Below are 20,320 nucleotides of genomic sequence, written 5' to 3' on the forward strand. Positions count from 1 at the left end.
CTCAGTTTGCTCCCAAGGGCTGCTAGTAACTCAAGTTGTCAGTTGAAGGCTCAGGATGCGCTACACAGCCTTCAAAGTCTCTGTACTGTACACAGGCAGATCTCAGTGTCCAGAGAGAGACATGGGCCCAGGAGTTCTCAACTAACCCCATATAGGAAAGGATGTTGTAATGTTACCTGAGGCCATCTGGAAGCACAAGCAGCCAGCATTAGGGTCGTAACTCAAGACTTTGAAATTAAAATTCTGATCATAACCCAGGTTGTTTGTAGGTCAGGCTGGTCATAACTTAAGAGTCCTTATGTGTATAATGGTTTTTTTTTTTGAAACAAGGTCTTACCACACAGTTCAGGTTAGCTTTGGACTCACTTACGTAGCAACAATTATATGTAAACTCACAGTAATCCTCCTGCCTCAGCCTCCTGAGTGTCAGGATTACAGGTGTGTGCCACCACACTTTATATATACTAGACAAGACAGCTCTCATATATAAAACCCTAACCATTGTTGAGATAAAGAATACACAATATTGCCACTTGAAGATATACTTATTAATGAAATAAACCAGACCCACATCTGTAAATATCATATTGTCACCCTAGTATAAGGACTTACAATTCCGTATATGGTTACGTTTCTAAATTTCTTTGTAAAAATATGTAAATGCTTATTTCTACTTTTATAAAATTATCTTTCCTTCATATTCTGTAAGGACTTAAAGTTCAACATATCAATATTTGATGGAAAATACCTGTTCCATGATATGCAAAAATGTTTGATAGTTAGACAGATAGGGTAAACTGAACTACATATATTGCAGGTTAATAATTAGCTTCTCTTCTGGAGGGTTAACAACCTAAGTTAGCAGTTCAAAATTGGAGAAAAGCAAGGGCTGCCAGGTCAATCAGCATTTTGGCCCTAGCCTTTCAAGGTCAGTGAAGATTCGGGACACAGGAGAACCTGTACTGTAACAACATGTAATTCACTTGTGCTCCAAATTTTCTGATCAAGGAGATCATGGAGCCACAGAGGAATGTGTTTGATGATGTATAGTGTGCCTGGGGAGAGTCACATGGAGAGAAAACATTCTCTCAGGCTTTCACAGAGAGCAAATTGGTCAAGCAATGGCCGTGACTCATCCACATGGCTGACACTGACAAAAGGATGTACAAACAGTGGTACAGGGCTACAGAATAAATCCTGAGAGTACTTGGCTGACCTTATCAGATACAAAAGTTACGTTTCTTGTTATATAGGTCTTGCTTTATCTTGGTCTTAACCATCCAGCAGAAAAGTATTAAAATGAGGTATATAAAGTAAAGCCATATTAATACGATGAGCTGTAAAAGGCTCAGGTTAATAACTTCTGAGGATAACCCACTACTATTATAGACTGCTAGACAGTGTTAGATTGTTTAGTTGAATTCAAACACCTATAGTATTTAGATGCCAATAGAATATTCACCTCTGATGGACAATTTAAAAAATGATCCAAAGGAATGATCATTTATCCTAACAAAATAGTTAGGATAAATTTACAGTTACTTTTGCTTAATTCAAAGAGAAGAAAGAGGTGTTTGGACAGAATATCCTGTCTGCTTCTTGTACTATGGATGACCACTAAGAAGATAACAATGTACAATGTATTGATTATCAAAACTGTCCTATTGGGGCTGGTGAGATGGCTCAGTGGTCTAAAGCACCTACTTAGAACAAGCTTAGCAAGCACAGGGACCACGGTTCAATCCCCCAGCACCGCATGCCAGCCAGCCCCGCCCCCTGGTGGGCTGAGCTGGCCACACACACACACACACACAAATAAATAAAATTTTAAAAAAAATTAAAAAAAACTGTCCTATTAATCAGCTGTGAAACTATATCATTCATATTTATTTCTCAATAAAAAAATTTTTTAGGGGCCGGGGAGATGGCTCAGTGGAATAAGCGCTTCCCTGGCAAGCGTAAGGGCCTGAGTTCAATCCCCGGTTCTGCAAAATAAATAAATAAATAAATAAATAAATAATATTATTTTGTGTATTTCTTAATATTTGTGAACTTTTTTTCTTATTCATGTCCCTAAAATTGAAGGTCTACATGTAGAAAGAATACTGGTGAAGTCAGTTTTCAGCCTCTGCAAACTAGACACACATTACCCTGTACAACCCAGTAGCTAATGTGCCAAGAGCTAATTCCAGAAATTGCAATTTAGGACTCTGTAACTTGGATTGTGAATGTCCCCAAAGCCTGCATCTTAAAGGCTTGGTTCCAGCCTGTGGTGCTATTGGAAGGTAGAGGAACATTTAGGAAATGGGGCCTCGTGGAAGGAAGTTAGGTACTGGGGGATGTGCCCCTGAAGGGGATGTTGGGACCCTGGCCTCTTCCAGTCTCTCCCTTTTCTTCCAATCATGAAATAAACAAGCTTCCTTCTTCTTGCCCTCTGATGTGATGTCCTGCACCATCACAGACCCAAAGCAATAGGGCCAAGAGACTGTGGACTTAGACAATTAAATTTCCAAAACACTAAGCTAAAGTAAACCTTTCTTTTTCATAAATTGATCATTTCAGTTATTATGTCAGTGTTGGAAAGCTGGCTAACACGAAGACAAATCGATTGGGCCATTGTGGGAAACAGCATGATATTGCTGGTCCGTGTGGCAACCCATTCTCTATGTGCTTTTTTCCCCCTTGCTGTCACTAAGGTATTTTGTTAGTGTACTACATTCTCCCTTTGGGAGTCTGGAAGCTGAGGGTGTCTTTCTCAAGCTGTAAGATTTCTCTTGTCTTAACGAAGACAAGAGAAATAACAAATATATAACAATATATAACAAAGAATAATAAATATATAACAAAGCATCCTACCATTTAATCATGCCATGGGGGGAAAATCATACCATGGGAAATGTCTTTTCTTTACTAATGTTTGGTTTTTTTTTCAGTAAAAAATAAATAAAACTAAATGATCAGTTCTCTATCCAATTTGCAATGAATAGTACTTTTTGGAATAAACAATGCAAAATAAAACCAACAACAGCTAAAATTGCACATGGTCAGCTCTTAAAGAATCACATCAGGGACATTTTAAAATTGACCTGTTTAAAATTAGATTTGTTTTGTTTGTTTTGTTTTATGAGATCAGGCATGTTCAGGGTGGTATGACCATAAACATCATTTTGGTTTTTAAAAGGTAGCACAGATAAAGAAACAACACCTTAGGAACATTTTCTGCCCCACATTGGGCAGTGTGGGAATGGACCTGGCCATTGCATGGCTTCTATGGGCTGTCGAGGCCACAGACAGCCCATGGTTCAACCACAGCTTCAATAAAGAGCATCTCAAAAGAAGGCAGGAGAGTGACAGGAAGGGTTCCGACTCCAGAGAATGCTGGATCACTCAGAGCCAGCAGGGAGAGAAAGAAAGATGCACATTTAAAATCTACTTTAAAAAGCAGTTGTAAGCAGACTACAAAGAGGGTTTGCTTTTATTTTTAACTTATGATTTTGTTGTATGTGTGTGCAAGGTCTCACCGCTCAGCTTGGACTCATAGTGATCCTCCTGTTTTCAGTCTCTCTAGTGCTGGAATTACAGGCATGTGCCACCACGCCCAGACTCCATCGCTGGCACAGGGTGCTTGGGGGTAGGGGGTCAGGCACAATGTATGGTGCCAGGGATCAAACCCTGACCCCTGTGCTTGCCTAAGCAAGTGCTTAGTCTGCTGAGCTATCTTGCCAGGCCTGTGAATTTTTGTTTTTAATACAGAGCTATGATGCACTCTCTACACTGCCAGTCTTACATCTACCAAACCAAAGGCTGAGCTGGGTAGGGTTGCACACACCCATAATCCTAACACTCTGGGAGGCTGAGGCAGTCCAGCCTGGGCAATTAACAATGCAAGAAGACTCTGTCTCAAAATAAAAAATTAAAAACAAAAACAAACAAAGAAAACACCCACACCTGGGCATATATTCAGTGCAAAAGCCCTGAGTTCAATCCCTGTACTCCCCAGGAAAAAGAAAAAAGAAAAGGCTGAAATGAGAGGCAGCATAAACGATCAAACTCTATTCTGGTCCATAGCCTCTACCCTAAGCTTGCAATGCAAAGTGAGGTATTTATTTTCAGTACTCAGTAGATATCTAGGGTGCCAAGCAAGACCCCAGCCAGTGGTGTCACTCTCCAGGACAGTGAGTCTCTCCTGGGGCCTCCTGGCCTTGGCTACTTCAATTCCAGCGCATGCCCGCCTCTCCCTGCTGATATCTTAAGTTTCACACTTCTAAAAATAGCTTCTGCTATTGAGGTGAAGAGCTGTCCTGAGCGGATCCTGCTGCACTGCAGCTGCACTGCGGCCTCCCTGTCCAAGTGCTGCCTGAGGTGAGCGTGGCTGTAGTCCCTGGTTTCCCTCCACAAGGCTTAGACTTTCTCACCACCAAAGCAGTCCTGGTTGTTTGAAATCCTCCCAGAGCAAGGGCCTCCTTTAGCTAAGCTCTGACTTCCTTCACCTCCTTAATAATTCACCTGGCTTGACTTCAGCAGGAACCTGATGGCTCCCCTGTCACTTTCTTAATGAAACATCCTTGAAGTTTGCAGGAGTCTCCGGCCAACTTGTCCCTCAGTTCCACACAACTGTCCTGAGCCCAGGATGGGGGAGGAGGCTGGAATGAACCTGCAGCCCTCGGAAGACCATGGTGGCCTGCGACCTCCAAGCTCCCGAGGACACGAAGAAGACAGCAGTTTGGGAAGCCGTTCCAGTGAGTGGGGAGATACACAAGACCTGGAGACGCTCCGTCGCCCCGCTTTACTTCCAGTGGCCCTCTGTGGCTCTCAGGTATGTCCAGATTGGTGGGGAATTTGATCAAAATTGACCCCTATTTCAATGACTCTGAATTAGATCGCCTGCTTTACTGCCAAGCTAAGCCATGGCATTTGTGTGAGTCCCTTTCTTTCCTAGAAGAGCCCCTTCACCTCTTCCCCATCTCTGAACTTACCCATGCCTCTCCCTGCTCAGGCCTGCTGACAAGAGGGGCAACTTTTTATTGGGTGCATTCTATATACCTGATACTCTCCCAGCTAGGGGTTAGTGTCTGCATCTGATGAAGAGGCTGAAGCTCAGAGAGGTCACACAGCTCTGTGGCTGGCAATCCGCAGTGGCAGGTTTTTCTGGGAATATGATGCTGGCAAGAGCAGATGTGATGATGCGCAGGCACGTGCAAAGCTTCCAGTAGGGAGCCAGGTACATGGCAGTCCTCAGGCCACAGGACCTAGCAGAGTGCACAGTGGGTCGTCTGTGTAAACACCTGTGGCTTGGAGGGAGTTGAATGCGCTGATTTGACCATTTGCAAATCCGTCGTGGGTACAGCAAAGAGACACCTTCAGTAAGGCCCATCTGGTAAATTCGGTGGGCTACAAAACCCAACAGCATCTGTAGGTAACATCAGTTGTCTAGATCTGGCCCCAACCTCTTCCCAGGGTGGCAGGGGGCTTCCTGTCAGCAACCCAAGGGACAGTGTTCCTGTATTTCTTGGCTGAGCTCAGCAAGGTAGGCCTCACTTTCTTCTGCTGGCCAAAGCCTCACTTGTAGGGACACTGACAATGCTCCCCACCTCCTAGAGGTCCTCTATTGTCTGCCTTCCCTGGTTCTGGCTTGTGGGGTCCATCCCAAGCCTGAAACACGGGGTCACCTCATCTGACCTCAGAGGTCCCCCTTCACATCTGCGCCCTAGCATCCAGCTCACAAAGTACCAAGAGGCTACTGAGGGGGGCTGGCCCTGCCTTGGTGAGAACCCTGCTCATTCCTTGGCTAGGCTGACAGCCGTAGGGGTAGGGAACTCTTCCTGTGGCCTTCTCCAAGCCACACCAGATGTGTGGTCCCCCAGTCTCTGCCTCATTCCATCTCACCCTTCTCAGAGTACACGTCCTCCAGAAGCCAGGCAAGCCTCTCCCTCTTCCTCAAGGCACCTCCCTCTCATATATCTCTGTCAGGTCAGCCAAGATCACTATTTTGGGGGAGTAAGGAAGGGATTGGACCCAGGGCCTCATATGTGCTAGGCAAGTGGACTGAGTCAGATGCCCAGGTCTTATTCTTTTTTTTTTTTTAAGACTGTTTATGTACTTTTTTATTTATTTGGTACAGGGTCTCAGACTTGTAGTGATTGTCCCCTCTCAGCCTCCCCAGTGCTGGGATTACAGACATGCACCACCATGCCCAGTTTTGGGGTCAGTATAGCAGCATCAGGGTTTCCAGGGCCAGCATGGCATGTACCAGGGGTACTAGGGATCAAACCTGGGTCCTTACACTAGCCAGGCAGGTGTTTAGACTGCCAAGTTATCTCCCCAGTCTTCTTCTTCTTCTCCTTCTCCTTCTTCTTCTTCTTCTTCTTCTTCTTCTTCTTCTTCTTCTTCTTCTTCTTCTTCTTCTTCTTCTTCTTCTTCTTTCTTCTTCTTCTTCTTTTCTTCTTTTCTTCTTTTCTTCTTCTGTCTTTTTGAGACAGGGTCTCGCTATGCAGTTCAGGCTGGCCTTAGGCTCACTTTGTAGCCCAGGTTGGTCTCAAACTTGCCTGGGATTACAGGCATGTGCCACCACACCTGGCTTTTTATTGTCATTGCATTATTTTGAGACACGGTCTTGCTAAGTTGGCCTTATACTTGTGATCCTCCTGAGTTGGCCTCCCAAGTAGCTGGCACCAGAGATGCAGGCCACCACACCCAGCCAGGCCTACTCTTGATATATTTCGTAAAGGGGATGGGAATTGGGACAACCTCTTGGCATATAGCCTTGCTAAAGAGGCCAGGCACCTGTCTTTGCCTACTTGGGCGTCCTAAGCCTCCTGGCTCACACTTAGAGGTGACAGCTAGGAAAACACAGTGGTGTAGTATCTGTATCTGTAAAAGCACTGTCCTCCTTTGATTGGCTCCACACACAGGCTTTGGAATCAGATGTACTTCGATCCCCCGCTCGGCCATGTCAGCTGGTTACTTGAGACATATTCATAACCTTATTCATCTTCAGTGCCTCTGTCTGTGGGAAGTATTTATGTGAGATGTGAGTGCATATTCAGCCCAGAGCACCCAAGCTGGGGCAGTTGCTCCCTGTGGTTGATATTATTTCTCCCTCTCACCTCCATTCCTGGCTGGTGTGGGACTGACTGACTCCGCGCCTGTGACTCCCTTGTTTATCTCCAGCTGCTTCAAAGCAGAAAGGCCACAAGGCTGGGACACAGAAAACCACAAGGAGATAGTTCATGTTTGTGTTGAATTTTAATATCTAACTTTATTAATATGATTTATTTTAAATCATATTTATTTTAATTTAATATTTAAATTCAATTTGTTGTTGTTGTTGTTCTGGGAATCAAACTCAGGACCTTGTGCTTGCCAGCCAGGCACTTGTGCCATTGAGCTATATCCCAAGCTTTAAATCCAATTTTAATACAGTGGTCCCTTACTTATGTGAAGGTTATATTCCAGACACCCCCATAATAAGTTAAAATCAGTGAAGTAGCAACGTTATATTTATTTTAGTATATATATATACATATATAATATTTATTTTAATTTAATATATATAGTATATATATAGTATATATATATATATATATATAGACTTTATAAACCCTTCCCACAATTATAAACCTTTCCCACACTTTTAAAAACACTGCTAATGTCCTTAACCATTTTCTAAACTCGTAAACCTATGTAATTTTAACAACATATGCACACTATACAACTCTGCAAAATCCCACAATATAGCAAAAAATCTGTGCTAAATAATTTACATTAATTTTTTTAAAAACATGCAAGACAATGAGTCCAAGAAAGTGGAACTGTGAAATAGCAAGGGGCTACTGTAGTTTCTTTTGGGCTGGGAGATAGCTCAGCCATCTAAGCACCTGTCTGGCAAGCCCAAGGTCCCAAGTTCCTGCTACCACTACTGTATGCCATGCCAGCCCAGAAAGCGGGTGTGGTGGCACACACCTGTAATCCCAGTGCTGGGGAGGCTGAGACAGGAGGATCACTTCAAATCCGAACATCATAGCAAGACCCCTGTACCAAATAAATAAAAAATAAATAAAATTTAAAAAATCATTTCTTTACAAATCTTTTTTTAAATTTTTATCTGACACATGGCAATTGCATAGATTTATTGGGTACAGTGTGACAATATGATGTGCGTATAAGATGTATAATGACTAAATCAGGATCATCAGCTCTGTCACCTCAGCATCATCAGAATCCTCTACTAGCTATTTTGAGAATTCCATTAATTGTTGTCAAACGTAGTTATCTGACTGCTGTATGACCTCAGAAGTGACTTTATTTTTCCCATTCCACTGCCCCCATCCCCATTAACCCTCCTCACTTCATCGTCCCACTCCAGACCCTCATACACACTATTCTAGTCTCCAATGACTTTATCTTTATATATGTGAAAGTAGTGTCTAAGACCTTTTGGAAAACATAAAAGGTAAAGCCCTTTTACAATGTTTATACAGTTGTGCTGTTCATGTTTATAGATATATTTTAGCTTAAACATTATAGTCATGGTTCTAGGTTGTAACCTGAACTTCATAATTATCATTTTAATGGACAGATCATATTCCATTGTGTACATGTATGGTCATCATTTTTAAGGATTTATTGAAAACTGTCAGGGTTTTTACAGGCACTTTATTTTTGTAAATCTCCAATTTCTTGGAGACTGGTAGGTTGGCTATTCTCTAAGACCTCTGTGAAATATCTGAATAAGATTAAGAGTCGTAGCTCTGAAGAAAGGAGTGTACCTGCATAAGGGATAGCACAGATGATGGGTGCGGGCCCAGGCAGTGACAGTGAAGTCCTCCATTATGTATGTGGCAGCTTTTGAGGGGATGACTACTAGTCTTCTGGTGGCATCTGCCAGCCCTCCACTTGACCCTCTGAGGGCTCCCCCTGGGCTCACCCCATGGACAAGGCAGCCAGGGGCTCCCATTCTGGGGCAGCCTGTTACCTGTTACTCTCTGGCCAATGTCAACTCATGGAATTAGCCATTCTCTTCAGTTACACTCTGCTTTGCGCTCTTGGGTAACTCTTCCTGCCACTTGGCCCATTCTCTCTAGGAGATCAGGATAGCTGAAACATTTTTTCATTCACTGAACAAATATTTATTGAACTCCCACTATGCACCTAAGTGTTATTTTTCTAGCAGTGGGAGGCAGACCGCCAAACAAGTCAGACAACATCTGGACCTCATGAAACCTACATTCTAGGACAGCCAGACAAAAACCACAGGACAATTTCTGATATCAAAAACAAAATATGTGATAGTGAGTAGCTGACAGGAGGAAGGAGATATCTGACAGGTGGTGAGTTTCAAACTAAGATTTTGAGAATGAGGACGCAGGTTGGTCAGGTGGGTTCTAGAAACAGAAAACTGAGGTGCCTGGCAAGCAGAGACCAGAAGAAAAGGAGGAGAAGGCTGTGGTGGGGCAGATATCACAACCTTATGCTGGGCCAGATGTGCAGAAAGCAGCTGCGGGGTTCACAGAGCCTTTGTACCACTTGTGTTTTACATCGATTACTGTGGCTAGTTGGCTGTGACTGTCACCTGAGGACAGAAAAACAACAGGGCAACTAGTGAGGAAGCTTTTGTTGTAGCCAAGAGAAAGTGTGGTGACTTGGAATGGTAGTGGTGGATCTGCCTGAAAGTAGATAAATTGAACATGGAGTGAGAAATCACAGGTGCTCCTTAGATTTTTGCCTTAATAACGGGGAGGACACTAGGTATAAATGACCCAGGGTGGAAGGGACTGGAAACTTCTAATTTGAGATTCACATCAAAACAGAGCTGATTAGGTGGGCAGTTGACAATATGAGTCTGATAATCAGAAACCAAGTTGGTAAGATAAGCTGTGAGAACATATATACAAAAGAGAACACACATGCTTTCAGAGCCACTAAGCTGGATGATCTCCTGAGGATGGGAAAAGGGACAGAATAGAGAGCAGAAGTCCGTGTTTTTCTGCTGTCTGCCTTTTGGAAGTCATGGAAGAGCCACTAAAGGGAACTAGGATAGAACAGCCACTGAGGTCGGGAGAAACCAATGAAAAGCCGAAGTCCCAGGAGACTTTATCTATAAACCTCCCATGGCATTCTCTTTCTCAGCAGAAAAAGTAGGTTATGGAAATGTTTTCAGGGTTCATAAGCTGTGTGGCTGCTTGCTTGACGTTTTCCCTCCCTTGATGTAGACCTGCTTGTGTCAAGGGTGGATTTGTGGTTGACTAACAGCTGATCTAAGAAGCTATTGGCATCCCACTATCTGCCATCAAGGCAGCTCCCTCCACCCGGCTTTAGAAGCCCCACCCAGCCTTCCACCCTCCTGCCTCACACCCTTCCCTCCTGGTAGAGTTCACCCTTATGTGCCACCTACATGGTGTGAGGCAAGCTCATTCCTGCCTCTTCTCCCATGTTCTGCAGCTTATCCTGGGGTGGGCTCTCTTCTGACCTCCTGATGCCTCTCCAAATCTAAACCCTGCTTCAAGTCCAGCTCCAGGGCCTATTCCCAGGAGCACCATCTGCTCCCCCATTGGACCAAGCTCATTCCAGGCCCAACATCTCTGGGCTTTGCTTTTGTCCACCAGGCCCGCTGCCTCTGGCCACTCCATCGTGATATCCTGAAAAGCCTCATGCACCCTTCCACCTCTCTCCATCTCCACCCTCACTTGGCCACTGAAACCTGCCCTCCCAGCTCCAGTCCTGCCCACTCCCATCCTACCCAGCAGCCACAGTGATCTTACTCACATCCCTCCTCTGCTTAAGACACATCAGGTAAAACACCGAGTCCCTCCACGGTCTTCAAGACCAAATGTGGCCAGCACTTCCACCTCATCACTCCTTATTCTGGAGTTCCCAAACATGGCGGCATTTCTGCCACTCGGTGGAGCCTGTGTTTTGTCCTCAGTATGGGAGGCAAAGCCAATTTCACATCTTCCTTAAGGCTTTAACTTGAAGGATGGGAGATGGCCCCCAATTCCTCCTCCAGACTGCATCATAATACCTACAACTGATGACCGTGATAAATTGCTTATATTTAGACAAAACAAAAACAAAAAATGCCATATTTTCTGATCACTTATCTGTTCACTGGCTGTCAAATCTACTTTGCTGGAAGATAGGCAACAAGTGTGCCACACTAATTTCTATATCCAGAATGTACGGCACAGTTCCTAGGATGCAGGAGGCATTCCGACATCTTTTGCATAAGCGAACAAACCTTTCTCTGACTTCTCCAGCCCACGTTGACCTTTAAGCTCTTTGCTTTCCAGGTTTACTTATGGCTAATTTTCCCAATTTATTTGTCCTGTAGAAGTAATAAAAGCAGCAATACCTACTCCTTATTAAGTTTTATTATAAGGCTCTGTACATAAGTCACATAATCAAGTGTGTGTATCTTTACAAGAGTCTTGTAAAAGAGATTCTATTAACCCTTTTTATAGGGGAGAAAAATGAGTCTCTTAGAGGTAGAGTAGCTGCCTAGCCAGCTGCTTAGTACCAGGCCCATGACACCGATCAAGGCATCTTTGACTCTAAATCTCCTATTCTTTCCTCTAGTCTGTCAGTATGAGTCTTATCTAAGGCTGTGAACTTTGCTGTGGTTGTTGAAAGCTTTTGGTTGGTGGCCTTTTAAATTGTATTTTTGGTGTCTTCCACCTCCATGTAAGATCATTTGTGTCATTTACAGGGGTGGTCTTTCAGCACATGAGACCCACCTAGGACAAAAGATTCTATGTTTCCATCAATGTTGTCCTGAGAAATGAGTTCCAGGGCTGGTTCTGAGAAAGGCAGAGTAGATGACTACCTCCAGATCCTGACTCATAGGGGACCCAATAGCTTCTTTTGGGCCATGCTAGCTCTGTCCTGTCTACCTCCCTATCTGTGAAATTCCTGTCAGCAGAGCAGTTCTTTACTGTTGTGGTTTGGGGCTTTTGCAAGGAGAAGGATAAATTACAGGTCACATTTTATAATATAATTTTATAATGAATCACCCAAAGAATCACATACTAGAAGTGCAGAAAATCTTTCCACACACTAAAGACCCAAGACTCCATCTGAGGCCCTGGATCCTAATAACCTGTATGAGTTTAGCTAAAAACCTAGAGCTCGTAACAATGCCTCCCACAAGTCCAACTGGAGGAGTGCCCACAACAAAGTTTCATGCAGGTCTGCTTTCACAGATCTGTGCTGGAAAAGCCCAAAGGTCAGTGGTGGAAGTTAGGAAGTCTTTGCCAGCAGGATGAAAGATCTGTGTTAGCAGGCTGAGGGATCTGAACTGGAGTCAGGAAGCAATGCTCAAGATAAACACCAGAACTCTCCACAAAAGTATCACAGCCATCCTCAGCAACAGTGAGGTCCTGAGCTCCTCCAGTGATGAGGGAGGCTGAATTCCCATCATGAAAGCCAAGATGACAAACTTCTCCCAGAGGCTGAGCAGTGCACCATCATCCCCTCTGGACCCAGGAAGCAACTCTCAAGATGACCAGAGCTCCCCCAAAATGAACTATAGCCATTCTCAGCAACAGCGAAGGTCCCAAGCTCCCCCTCTGACAAGAACAGCCAAGTTCATCGCGAAAGCCAGCATGACAAGTTCCTCTAGCAGAACAGCTAAGAGAACTAGCAGCTTCCAACAGCTCCAACTGCTTCTCCAAACAGCATCCCTAACAGCATTTTAACTGCTTCTCCTTTTCTGCCCTTTATGCTACTGGTAACAATCCTCAGGTGGGCCTTCCACACCCAGCACCACGCCAGTTCAATTCAGCTGGGTGTAAGAAGTTGCCCACCAGTTAGCTGTCCACTATACTTACCTACTAAGCCACAAAATTGACCTAGCTTCTAAGAAGCTTCTCCCAAAGATGTTTCAGGTAACTAAACGGCTTGGCAAGTTGTCCAGCAGATTCAGAACAAAGAAGCTGGAAAATAATAGAATCTCCACACCTAAACACATAGGCTGGGTTCTAGTCTAGGCTAACCTTCTTGCCCAGCACGGGAATCTCCTCTGTCTCTATCTCCTAGGCAGGTACCCCTTGCATAATTCCAGGTATAGAAATTTATTGCTTCTCAAGCAAACAAGTTGTTTCCTATACTAAAGTCAAATCTGCCCACCCATAAAGCCAAGTTTCTATATTGTGTCACAGCCCAGCTATGACACAACATCCTCCTGTGACACAAAGGCTGTTTAATTCCTTCCTGTCTGACAGCCTTTCTCACAGCTGGCTTCCATATGGGACAGTCTCAAAATCCTGCCCTTGTGACTGTGGTGTTGGCTGCAGTTAGGGTTTTGATGAGCCTGACTTTGCCTCCTGCCTTCCATACTAGGTAGATATGTTAGTCAGTCTCTATTAAGATGATTGTGTGACTTTTGCCCTTGCTTCTGTTTATGTGATGTATTAAACTTACTGATTTAGTCAGGGAAAGAGAAAGATCCAGATGTTGGACAGAGACAGCTGATTGGTAGGAGAAAGAGAGGGCCTCCTGGCCTTTGAGTAAGAATTCTTTCCCTGGGTAGACCTACCTGGCACCATCTTGGTTTAATTCTCCCTGCTACTTGAAGAGTATAGGTGTGAGAGACTACACTAATGCGATGTACTTTTTACAGAGTTGGCATATATAGATCTGGCCTGGTGGCCTGGGACATGGGAATCAAAAAAAAAGTACATTTCCTTTTCCTGTTTCTAAATACATGGTTCTTTAATTTATTTAACATACAGTAATTTTGCTTTTTAAAAATTGCTATTTTGCCTGTAAATAATATGTAATATATTTTCAGTGTATCCATTAGAAACGCTTTAAAGTTTAATAAAGAAAATGAGCATTGTCCAAAGTATTGTCCAGAGATAACCTGTTTTATTATTTTTTACAATCTTTATTACTATATGTTGGTAGTGCACAATGCTTACTTTCCTTGTGTGGAGTTGGTTCATGTACAGGCCACATTTACATTTGTTTCATTCCTTTTCCCTTCCCTCCTTCCCTCTTCTCTCCATTTCTTGATCCCCTTCTCATTTGAGAAAGAACTGCTGTGCCACTGAGCGATATCCCTGGCCCTACACTAAAGCTTTTTAAATATAACTTCAAGCCTTGAAGTGATGCCACCGGCTCTGTTCTTGTAACCCGGGGATTTGCTTTGGCTATTCTGGGTCTCTGTGGCTCCATATGAATTTTAGGATTGTTTTCTCTAATTCTGTGAAGAATACCGCTTGTATTCTCGGTGATGTTGCTTTGAAGCTATATATCAGTTTAGAAGTATGGCCGTTTTGACTAGACTGATTCCGCCTGTCCAGGAGCAGGGGACAGCTCTCCATTTTCTGATGTCCTCCTCAATTTCCTATTTCACAGTACTGTAGTTTTCAGCATAAAGGTCTCTCACTTCCTTAGGCTAATTCCTACGTATGTCATTTTTCTTGGTGCTATTATGAATGGTACTTTTTCATCATTTTCTTTCACAGGTGGGTTCCTTGTTAGTGAACTGGAATGCTAAGGATTTTTATGGATTGATGCTGTATCTTGCTACATTTCCTGATTTTGTTTAATTCTAAGAGTCTTTTTGGTGGATTTTGGGGGTTTTCTATGTAGAAGATTATGTCATCTGCAGTTAATGATAATCGACTTCTTTCTTTGCTATGCATATTGCTTTTATTTCTTTTTCTAACTGCTCCGGCTACTGTTTCAAATGCTATGTTGAACAGGAGTAGTGATAGTGGGGATTTCTGTCTTGTTCCTGATTTTAGAGGGAAAGCTTTCAGCTTTCCCCCATTTAATATGAAGTTGCTAGTAAGTGTGTCATAAATGGCTTTATCAGATCGAGATACAGTCTATATCTATTTTCTTCAGGAGCTATTTTTCACGAATTGATAGTAGATTTTGGCAGGCTTTTTCTCTATTAAGATGATTGTGTGACTTTTGCCCTTGCTTCTGTTTATGTGATGTATTAAACTTACTGATTTACATATGCTGAACTATCCTTGAATCCCTGAAATGAAACCTACTTGTTTATGATTACATAATCTTTCTGATAATTCATTGCATTCTGTTTGCCAGTATCCCACTGAGGATTTTTTCCTCTATATTCCTTAAAGCGATTGCTGTATAGTTCTTTTTGTTGTTGTTGTTGTTGTTGCATCTTTGTGTGCTTTTGAAATCAGGGTAATGATAGCCTCTATATATGACTTTGAATGTACCCTTTCTTTTTCAATTTCATTAAAAAGTTTGAGAAGGCCAGGGATATGGATGGCTCAGTGGCATAAGTGCTTGTCTGGCAAGTGCAAGGTCCCGAGTTTGATCCCTGGTACAAAAAAAAAAGTTTGAGAAGTATTGGTATTAGATCTTCCCTGATGTTTTTGTAGAATTGAGCAATGAACCCATCCATACCTGGGATTTTTTTATTTTTTAAGATTTTTAGTATGTACTGCTTTAATTTCATTGTGCATTATTAGATTATTCAGGTATTTAAACCTTCTTGGTTCAGCTTTTGTAAATCATATGTATCTAGGAATCTCTTAATTTCTTCTGAGTTCTCCAACTTACTGGCATACAAGCTTGCAAAGTAATTGTTAAAAAATCTTTTTTTTTTTTCATCACTCTCCATTGTGATTTTACCTTTTTCTCTTCTAATTACAATGATTTGAGTCTTTTTCCCCTTCTTTTGGTTAGATTGGCTAAGAATTTGTCTATTTCCTTTATTCTCTCTCAAGAACCAATACTTTGATTTATTAATTCTTTGTAACTTTGCTTCAATTTCATTGATTTCTGTTCTGATCATTATTCCTCCCTTCCTTGTACTTGCTTTGGGTTTGGATTGTTCTTGTTTTTCAGGACCTTAAAGGCATTTTTAGGTTATTTATATAGGCTCACTCTGCTTCTGTGTTATAAGCATTCACAGCTGTTCATTCTTAAGACTGTTTTGATTGTGTCCACATGTTCTGGTATGTTGTACTGGCATCATCATTTAGTGCTAGAAACTGTCTCATTTCTTTCTTGAGTTTTCAGTGACCCATTGTTTAGGTTCCATGCGTTTACATAATTTCTGTGGGTTTTTGTTGCTGATTTCTAGCTTCATCACACTATGATCTCGTAATATGCATGATATAATTTAAATGGTTTTACATTTACTTTAGCTTGCTTTCCTGGCTACTGTGTGGTCTATTCTAGAGAAAATTCCATGTGCTGCTGAGAAGAATGTGCATTCTGTTGTTGGGTGGAACACTCTGTACATATCTAGAAAGACCTTTTTTTTTTAAAGGTTTTACTCAACTCTAATGTTTCTGTGTTAATTTTTGGTCTAGTTGATCTGTTTCTTTGCGTTAGTGGGCTACTGCTTCCCCCACTATAATTGTGTTCATGTTTATCTGGTCTGTTGTGTCCAGGAGCACTTGTTTTATGCAGTTGGGTATATCAGTGTTTGGTGCATATATGTAAGTAATTGTTACAGAGGTAACATCTTGAACTCCTATTATATTTCTTCGCAGTCTTTTTCTTGATATATATAGATAGATAGATAGATAGATAGATAGATAGATAGAAATCAGTTTTGATTTTCATATATATGAAAAATTAAAATTGTAACTAAATTTTTTCTATCAAACAGTAAATATTATCATTTTCGTCTACCATTAAGAAATAAGGAATTTTAAAAAATAGCTTCATAATATGCCATCTCACTACCAAGGTTTCCACTTTCTTTCTTTCTTTCTTTCTTTCTTTCTTTCTTTCTTTCTTTCTTTCTTTCTTATGTATTTGGTACAGGGTCTTACTACACATCTTGGACTCATAGTGATCCTCCTGTTTTGAACTTCCCCAGTGCAGGGATTACAGGCGTGCACCATCACACCTGCTTGGTCTCAGTGGTCAGCTCAGCACAGGGGTGCTGGGGATTGAACCCCAGTCCCTGTGCTTGCCTAAGAAGGTTTCCAATTTCTAATGCTAAGAAATTACCCCAAATCCTTGAAAATATATCATTAATATCCCAAATTGCAATAATTTTTCTTTCTTCCTTGACAGCTTGACAGAGAATTCAAGATTTCACCCATTGACACATAGTAATTACATATTTATGAGGCATTTTTGAAGTCTTGCTACTTGCATAAGGTAAAGCTTCCATTTCCTGTCCTCAGTAGGGACAGCAAGCAACACGCTTTCTTCATCTCCATTACCAGATGATGAAATGGAATGATTCAGGGGTTGGCTGGTCCTCCCAGGACTGGGAGTGGCTTTTTCTACAATATAGAGGTCACAAAGGCAGTCAGGTATGTGAGTTGTGGGCAAATGTGTGACAGTGTTGACTTCAAGGGTCAGGGAAAATGGAGAGATCTCAGAGAATCCTAGCAATGAGGGGAAGGATTGAGACTGGGGAGAGAAAGGACTTGGAAGGACATGCTCTTGGTCCATTGTCCCTGAAGGAGGACTTTTGAAAGCAAAAGATATGACCTAGAGGAGGACATGTCCTCATCTAAAGGCATAAGGGACCCAGTTGAGGGCACACAGAGGGCACCTCTGTCCTGCATACGTGTATATCTCATTTGTCGCTTTGACCTCCTGTGTCCTACCCCAGCTTCTTCATCCTCTTTCTATCTACTCTCCCAGTGCTGCCCATACAGTTTGCTTCCACATTTTTGAAACCCTAAGTGGCATGACGTGCACTCACACACTTCTTTCAGGGTACTTTGATTTCCCCTGGGATTTACAGACCCAAGTCAGATTGCTCTGTGGCTAGCTTTACTTTGCCTAAGTAGTGACAGACTGAACATAGCATCAGTCTCCTCTTGCAGAGTGGGATGTGATGGTACTTCTGTCCCCACAACTCCAGTGACACTAGTCATTATCCTACTTTCTCATTGTTTTCCAATGTGATAGCTATGGTGATGTCTCTTTTGTTGTTTTATTTTGGATTTTCCTGTATCTTTTTTTATAGCTCATCTTTTAAATGTCATTAAGTGGGACTGCTGTCTTATTTTACTTTATGTTGCTGGCCACATTTGCCCTTGTCACTTGGAACAATTTGTTCTTTCTTGTTGCTGTCTGGTGCTGATTTATCATATATCAAGTTCTCTCATATGGTAGAAATCTGTCTCCAATCACTATTTTGTTGCTATTGGTCCTAGTCTTGGGCTAGTAACATACTGTTATATTAGTGTGGCTTTGTAATTTATCTCGCTTAGTAACAGTAGAGAAATATTCTCTTTTTTTCTCTATGCTTTATTAGTGTATGTTAATTATAGAATTTTATCCTTCATGATGGCAATGAACTATTTTTTAAACGTCATTTTAAAGTGAAAAACACCCTATAAATTTTCCAAACAGGATAATAGGAGAGTAATAATGGTTAATACATTGTGTATTGTCATATTTAAGTTAGTTACTCAGAGTACATGATATAGACATTTAACTGTCCAAACAACATTAGTACAAATTTTTTTCAATGAATTAAGAAGGCTCCAGCTTTGTGGAACAGAGGGTTAGGTAATCAATGAATTAAGAAAATAGTATAACTATCTTAACTATTATATATATTTTCCCTTCTCTTCTTTCATCCTTTCTCCCAATCCCAGTTTCTCTTTCCTTTTGAACAGTTTCTCCCCACCTCACAATATCTATTGTACATTTTGAATCTCATTCACCCTTTCAGCTTCTCACACTAGGGAGACAATATGATGTTTACACATGTGAGTATAATTTATCTTATTTATGATACGATCTTGAGTTGAATCCATTTACCTATAAAAGTCTCGTTTATCCTTTTTGGCTGAATAGTACTTCATTGTATAAAAAGAACACTTTTTTTATCCATTCCTCAGTTAATAGACCTTTAGGCTGTTTCCAAGATCTAGTTACTACCGATTGCACTGTTGTAAACATAAGTTGTTCTCAATCCTTCTAGGAAGACACCCAGCAAGGGAATAGCTGAGTCAAATGAAACCTCTAATCCCAGTTTTCTAAGGAATCTCCACACTGATTTCTACAGTGGTTGCACCAGTCTACACTCCCAGCAGTGGAGAAGAGTTCCCCTCCCTACAGCTCCTCCAGTAGTTGTTAGTCATTGACTTCTCGATGAATACTTTCCAGGGAGAGATGGAATCTCAGTGCTGTTCTAATTTGCATCTCTCAAATGTCTAGTGATGTTGAACTTTTTAAAATGTATTTGTTTGCTGTTTTATCTCTTCATCTGAGAAGTGTGTTTTCATCTCAGATACCCAGTTTTAGATTGGGTCTTTAAATTTGATTTTTTTTTTTTTTAGTTCTTTATATATTCTCAATAGTAATCCTTTGTCTGAGGAACAGCTGCCAAACATTTTCCCCCACCTTGTGTGTTGTCTTTTCACTTTGTTGGTGGCTTCTCTTGATGTGCAAAAGCTTTTTAAGAAGATGAGATCCCAGTTGTTGATTCTTTGTGATACTTCCTATATAATTGGGGTTTTATGAAGTCTTTGCCTACACCAATGTCTTCAAGAGCTTTACCTATTCTATCTTCCTGCAGATTTAATGTTTCTCTTTTAATATTTAGATCTTTGCTCCATTTTGAATTTAGTTTAGTGCAAGGTGAAAATATGGATTTAATTTTCACCTTTAGCATGTGCAATTCCAGTTTTTCCAGTACCTTTTATTAAGGAGTCTATCTTTCTTCCAGTGAATGTACTTGACATGCTTGTCAAAAAAAATAAGGTGGCTGAGTATGTGTGGAGTTGTTTCTGAATCCTCTAATCTGTTCTACTGATTCTCAGATCTATTTCTTTTTTTTTCCAGTACCTTGTTGTTTTAATCATAGTAGCTTTATAGTATAATTTCAAAGGATTGTCATGCTCCCTTGCCTTGCCTTGCCTTTGTTGTCTAGAATTACCTTTGTTATTCCAGGTCTCTTCAAGTTCCAAATGAATTTTAGGACTGTTTTCTCCAATTCTGTGAGAAATTTTGAAATTTTGATTGGAATTGCATTAAATCTGTATAACAGTTTTGGAAATATGGTCATTTTCATTCTCTTGGTTCTTCCTACTCAAAAGCAAGGGATAACTTTCCATTTTCTGATATCCTCTTCAATCTCCTTTTTCAGAGTACTGTAGTTTTTGATGTAGAGATCTTTTACCTCCTTTATTAGATTGATTCCTAGGTATTTCATTTTTGGGGGATGCTATTGTGAAATGTGTTGTTTCCCTAATTTCTCTCTCAGTGAGTTTGTTATTCATGTACAGGATGGCTATTGACTTTGTATACAGCTGCACTACTGAGTTTGCTTATTAAATTTAGCATGAACTATTATTTTTAAAGACAATTTTGTTATTCATGGAAATTTATTAAGAGGAAGAAGTATTAT

The 20,320-nt window shown here is 41.4% G+C and overlaps 1 protein-coding gene across 1 annotated transcript in view; it reads left to right on the forward strand.

Moving 5' to 3' along the window:
• Positions 1-4,392: 4,392 nt before the first annotated feature.
• Pla2g4e (phospholipase A2 group IVE) overlaps positions 4,393-20,320 on the forward strand; it is a 57,434-nt gene continuing 41,506 nt past the window's right edge. The window contains exon 1 of the mRNA XM_023712605.1: positions 4,393-4,816. Within this exon, the coding sequence (XP_023568373.1) occupies positions 4,631-4,816 (186 nt within the window). The 5' untranslated portion in view covers positions 4,393-4,630. The remainder of the gene's footprint in view (positions 4,817-20,320) is intronic.

The sequence above is a fragment of the Octodon degus genome, unplaced genomic scaffold, assembly GCF_000260255.1.
Source record: "Octodon degus isolate 3935 unplaced genomic scaffold, OctDeg1.0 scaffold00002, whole genome shotgun sequence".
Lineage (NCBI taxonomy): Eukaryota > Metazoa > Chordata > Mammalia > Rodentia > Octodontidae > Octodon > Octodon degus.